The sequence below is a fragment of the Limulus polyphemus genome, unplaced genomic scaffold (assembly GCF_000517525.1).
Source record: "Limulus polyphemus unplaced genomic scaffold, Limulus_polyphemus-2.1.2 Scaffold8119, whole genome shotgun sequence".
NCBI classification, from domain to species: Eukaryota; Metazoa; Arthropoda; class Merostomata; order Xiphosura; family Limulidae; genus Limulus; species Limulus polyphemus.
In genome coordinates, this window is record NW_013673729.1 from 8,410 (window position 1) to 14,579 (window position 6,170).

At 33.3% G+C, this 6,170-nt stretch overlaps 1 protein-coding gene across 1 annotated transcript in view; it reads right to left on the reverse strand.

The window, feature by feature from the left end:
- The window catches only part of LOC106475126 (TOX high mobility group box family member 3-like), a gene marked incomplete at its 3' end in the record, with an annotated part of 23,823 nt that overhangs the window by 934 nt on the left and 16,719 nt on the right, over positions 1–6,170 (reverse strand). Inside the window, exons 2-4 of the mRNA XM_013935823.2 lie at positions 3,440–3,544; positions 2,517–2,704; positions 1,540–1,864 (exon numbers count right to left, since the gene is read on the reverse strand). Coding sequence (XP_013791277.2) covers positions 1,540–1,864; positions 2,517–2,704; positions 3,440–3,544 — 618 coding nt within the window. The remainder of the gene's footprint in view (positions 1–1,539; positions 1,865–2,516; positions 2,705–3,439; positions 3,545–6,170) is intronic.

The window sequence follows — 6,170 nt, forward strand, 5'->3', positions numbered from 1 at the left end:
AAAAAAATTTGGGGAAAAAAACCTTTCCTTTTTTTCCCCCTCTAAAAAAAACAACCAAAAAGGGCTTTTTTAAAAAAAAAAAAAAAAAAAAAGACAGAAAAAAGTGAGGATATCGTGTAATGGAAACACAGCATCTGCTTCATAGCGATAGCATTCATCAACAGCGCTGCCTGTGGCTATCTTTTAAAACCGGGAAAGTAGTTATTACCCGGTACCATCTGCTCCTTTGCTATTCACTAACATTCAATACGTTATTATTGACACTTTTTTAAATGTTCAAAAACTCTCGATAAGAGTGGGTATTTTTTTGTTGATAGCTGCTTTAATAACTCATCCTTTACACAAGACCAAAATCTCAGAAAGGTTAGTCATACAAATGAAGACGAAGAAGAAAAAAAAAAGAGCAGGCTTCACTTAAGGGAAATTAATAAAAGCAGTGTTTACGTAAATTCTGTATTTAAAAATCGGAAATGAGAAAGTCTTATCTATAAGAACGTTTCTAAGCTCGCACACATTACATTTCTACTCTTTAAGCTTTATGGAAAAAAAAAATATATTATTTCGCTCTACTAAAATTACACTTTTTGTCAGAAAAACGTTGTTAATCCTACTCGGTGGATGGTTTACCGTGAACTTAAATTCTCCAATTAACTTACACCCACCTAGAAGAATCTAAACGTAATTCATGTATTTTTAATATTATCACAGTGACAGGGGAGCTCGTTTTCTATCACCATAAATAGAGCGTTACAGCGTTTCCACACGTAAAAACAAGAAACATAATGTCCATAAGTTTTTCAAAACATACCACACGTTACTAACGTGCTATTCACAACAGCGAAACAGGATGTTACTGGTTCATCAGAACACAGGACACATTACCAATATGTCATTCACAACAACAAACCAGGATCAAGGCCATTTTCTTTCATTATATTTTGTTTAAAAAATAAATTCAAACTTTAAATCTAGAGTCTGTTAACAGTCCAAAAATAGTTGAAAAGTTCAAGTGAAATTGCTTCTCTGATGTATTTAAAAATCACTTGTACATAAGTATCCTGTCTGCAATTTGACACACAAACAAGCCTTTAAAATAAAATATACACAACGTTCTTTTACAAGACTCATTGGCACTATCCAAACTTAAACCTGCTGAATAATCCTCCATTATCAACATCAATTTATTAAAAAGAACATTAAACCAGTTCTATTGATAGAAGACAATCCTACTTTGGACCATGCCAATAATTAGTTCTGAAAACTTCTAATAAACCCAACAGAAGAAGAAAGATGTTTTAATTCTGGTTTATGGAGATTTTAAAATGATTACTTACTTTAGTAAGTTAAAATACCAAGGAATTGTAAGAGTAATTTTATAATTCATTGAGAATTAAATCAGTTGTGATGTTTGGAAATGCCTTTGCAAAAATGATAAGTGTAATATCCATTTAAAAGGCATAAATTCAAAAGTACACTTTAAGATTTAATTTTGTTTTATACATACAACCATGCTTGTTTAAATATTAAACTTATACGTACCAAAAGAGTGCTATCATCACTGTCTTCACTTGTTTCTTGGCCTGGAGAAGTATGGTTGGATCCAGGAGAGCTCCCCACAGACCCAGGACCTTGTTGTCCAGGAATTCCCAAAGGGGCTTGCATACCTAAATGTGTCATAAGCTGTGATTGACTTATGGTTGTAAGTAGAGGAGCATGTCCCCCAATCACAGATGACTGAGTTGACAGTGGATGTGGTGCCTGAGGTGGTGGCATGGCCTGCATTGACAACTGTTGTTGTTGTTGTTGTTGGTGGTGTTGTGGCATTTGACCAAAAGTGTTGGGGAGGTTGTCATATTGCTGAACACTGAAATCACGAAATAAATATATTAACTACTTGTTATATTGCTTAGAATTCATTACAAAATCACCCATAGTCAAAAATACTTAATATCTGGTCTGTAAATAACGTTTTTTTTCTCTGAAATTTTTGACATGGAATAGAACTGCTTGAAACATACCTTTGTTATTTGGTGCACTCTTTTATGTACATTTACATACATCAAGTTATTTACCATCGAAAGTTATATCACTGATGAAAAGAACTTTAATAAATGCTTCTGTTACAAGATGAAATTCTTTGCTTTGCATATCTGTGATACATTTGAATGAGCATGCATTACGTGATTTTTGTTGAGGGATTTGGCCAATAATTCCACGGCTCAAAACGTAACACTGTATGATAAATACAAAATTCTAAGATGTCTGTTACTGTAACTAAGCATCATGCCACTAAACACATCAACTGTAGATGAGTTAAAAACAGTTAAAACATACACATTGAGATTTGACAAATTAACTAACTTTACTTGAATTTCTTTAAAAAAACACAAAAACTCCCAAATTATGCAAGTTATGAAACAAAAATTCATATTTATCCCTTTATCCAGAGATATATTTTAAAAAACTCATGATATATTTATCTATAAAATTAAACAGCACATATGTGTTTAACTCACTGCATTTGCATGTTTGGCATTCCTATATTCCCTCCAGCCTGGATGTCTCCCATACTAGGCAAGTACATCTCCTGTACATTAGGTCTTGGATATTGGGTTGTGGGACTTTCTACTATTCCCAGAGTAGGAGAAGAAGTGGAAGAAGTCATGACTACTGTCATTCCTTGAGTTTGGGCAAGTGAGTGTGTCTAAAGTAAAAAGATAATACACATAAAATGTTTTTGTACTTAAAGAACTTATGAGATACAAGTTAAGCCTAAAGGCAGATCCATCTGTGACATTATGCCAGTACTAAACTAATTTGACTAAGAATTCTCTCTGCAGTAATCTTAAAGAAAAATAAATAGTAGGTCGAAGTTCTAGTTCCAAATTGTTTAAATAAAACGTGTACAATCACACACACACACATGTATGAAGGTACCTCTAGGAGTAGACTGCTAATATATGAGCTTTCGTGTTTGAATTTCAATGTATCTAACATGTGAAAAACACTTAAGAATGAGCAGATCGAGTTGGATACTTTAAATTGTACCACTGTCCTTCAAGAAATATAACTTTGAACTGAATGTTATACATGAATTTAATTTAAACATGATTTAGCTGTGAGAAAAGATTGAGTGAACTATGTAAAACAGTAAACTGATGGATGACTCCTCTTTAAATCATGAACACCCCACCCAGTAGTGCTCAATAATGCAAAAAATAACAACAATTATTTCATTAAAAGTCTAAGTATTATTGAAGAAAAAAATGTTTATCAACTATCCATGTTTCCAAAATAATGCACACAACTATGAGTCTTAATAAGTAAAATTGAATACCGTATGACATAACTGTCAGCTGTCAAGATCCTTTAAATTTGAAAAGTTTTTTTTTTTTTCTCAGCACTATAAATTGACAGAAAATTGGACTAAACATTTTACCTGATTAACAAGGGTATCTCCACGAGTTCCATTTCCATCACCGGATGGCATATTTAAAGTTGGAATACCGAATTCTTCGTCCCCAAAACTCGGAGCATGGAAAGTCTGAAAACAATATATATATATATATATATTAGACAGTAGCGAAACAAAATCGAAGTCGTGTTTCTGTTCTACATCTTCATATAATTACTTTTAACTTTTGTTTTCACATTATTTATTTTGCACACTTCAGGTACAGTTAGATATTGATCAAAAGTATGCCTTGGCATGATTTTGGATTCAAATTTGGGTGTGGATAGCACAGCTTCAGTCAAAAAGAAAAAAAAAAATTCTATCGTGTAGGTCGCCCAGAGATGGCGCTCTTTGTATACTATAATTATTATCATCATCTTTTGAACAGATGAATCTAAGGCGGTTTTTGCTGTTTCGCCGTTCATTTCCAATACCAATAAACTACACAAAGATCGATCAAATAAGTTTAATAATAGGTAAGGGAAAATAACTTTATATTACACTGTATGTCACTACGTAGTATTTGAATGGTTAAAAACCAGGATTAACTTCTCTGATAAAACTGAATTAAATAGCGTTTTTGTTTGTTTGTTTCAAGTTAAGCACAAAGCTACATAAAGGGCTATTTGTGCTTTGCTCATCACGGGTATCGAAACCCGGTTTCTAGCGTTGTAAGTCCGCAGCCATACCGCTGTGCCACTGGGGGGCTAGCGTTTTGGTAATGTGCGACACTTTTTGACAGACGAATTGAATTTATTTTAAATGAAGTAGGCATTAACCATTCCAAGTCAATTTTTCAGATAGGCGAAGTGCTTGGGCGTGGAAAAATAAATAAGTAAAAGTGGATCCAATAAATATTTCGTCCTTTTTTTTTTTTATTTGTTCAATTTTGCGCAAAGCTAAACAAGGACCATTTGCGCTAGTTATCCCTAATTTTGACGCGATCGACTAGATTGAAAACAATTAGTCAACACCACCCTCCGCTAATTCGTGAGCTGTTATAATCGAATAGTGGGATTGGGTCGTTACTCTTATAATGCCCCAGAGTACGGAGCGCGATTTAATTTTGGACGTAACAGGGCGCGAATCTTCAGTCCGGCATGCTAACCACTTGGCCGCGCTCGGCTTTTCATCTGAGTGATGATAGCTTTCAATCTTCCGAAGATCCATCCTACCATTAAACGGATCTTGAAGTTAATGTATTCAAAATTACCTTAAAATATGTGAAATATAAATGCAAACAACGCTAAAATACTTAAAGTGAATAAAAATACTTATTGAACTGACCGACAGTACACATTATAACACGAAAAAAAAAAAGAACCTTGAAATGTCAGCTATATAGCTATACATTTTAGGAAAATATGGTGAGACCTTATATCAACAGATACAGACAGACATCACTTTCATTTTAAATAACATGATTTAAAGCTTTTGCGTTGAACAAAGCTACTTGAGAGCTATTTATGTTAGCTGTCCATAATTCCGAAGAGATAGACAAGAGGGAAGCCACTGTTAAGCGCCATCAACTCCTGGGCTATTCTAATCAAACAGAGGGAGTTTACAGTCACTACTATTACGCATCCATGGCTTCAAAAAGCGAAGCACGTTCTATTTTTTTAGTTTTTATGGTAACGGGACACGAACCCCGGAACCTCCAATTTTCAGTCTCCCATGGTAATTACTGGCCCGCGCTTTGTCCATGAACTAAAGCGATCACTTAGGAAGGACCACTGATCACTATTATTTTATTTTTTCTAAACTCCCTTTCATCCCAAATCCTTCTTTTTCATTTTCAATAAAGACGATTTCAAATTATTACGCATTTGGTATGTGCAGATAACATTTCTTAGTTAACAAAATATCTCTTGAAGGTTTAAAAAAATCGATACCAATCAAAATGAGAACATATTCACAAGGAAAACTCTCATCAGTTACTTCCTTTGACAAACAGAAATAGTCAGTTCCCTTGGGCCCAAAGCTCTTTTTTAGATCAATACAGTCTACTATTCATATCTGATGGAAACGTTCGGTTTCTTTAATGGAAAGATTCTTTAATAAGAAGGAATCCTTTCTTTTCTCGACGAACAGAAAAAAAAAAGTATTTTATCTCTAGTCTTGGAAGTTCTTGAAAATTTAATAACTTGGAAGCAAATAAGCTTCGCTAAGATATTTCAATTTTCTTCTCTCTAATATGCAACGCTAAATTATTGCTGGTCTGTTTGGACCTGCTCTTCAATCTAATCAAACACGTATTCATCAGAAAATGAGCGATGTTCGTAGATAAAAATTAAGAGAAATATACATGTCTTATACTCCGATAATTACTTTTCCAGAGCAGTGCATTTTTGTTATAATGATTATCTCATTGTTTCTCTATCTAAATTTAAATAAAATGAAAAACAGAAGTAAATATTTAATTTGTTAACATAAAACGAACTTCATAAACAGATTAATAACAAAGACGCATTTCTTAGAAATTAACTATTTCTGAGAGAAATATATACGAATGATGATGGCTATGAGCTTACGAGTAAATCTATAAAGGAATAGATTCAGTTCAAATTAAAACCCTTAATTTAATTATTGCTCTCAACTACATTGTTGTAATTAATAAGAGCAGAGCAAAAATGTTTCTGAAATTTTATGTTTTATTCTAAGATTGTTTGTTTGTTTTTGAATTTCGCGCAAAGCTACACGAGGGCTATCTGCGCTA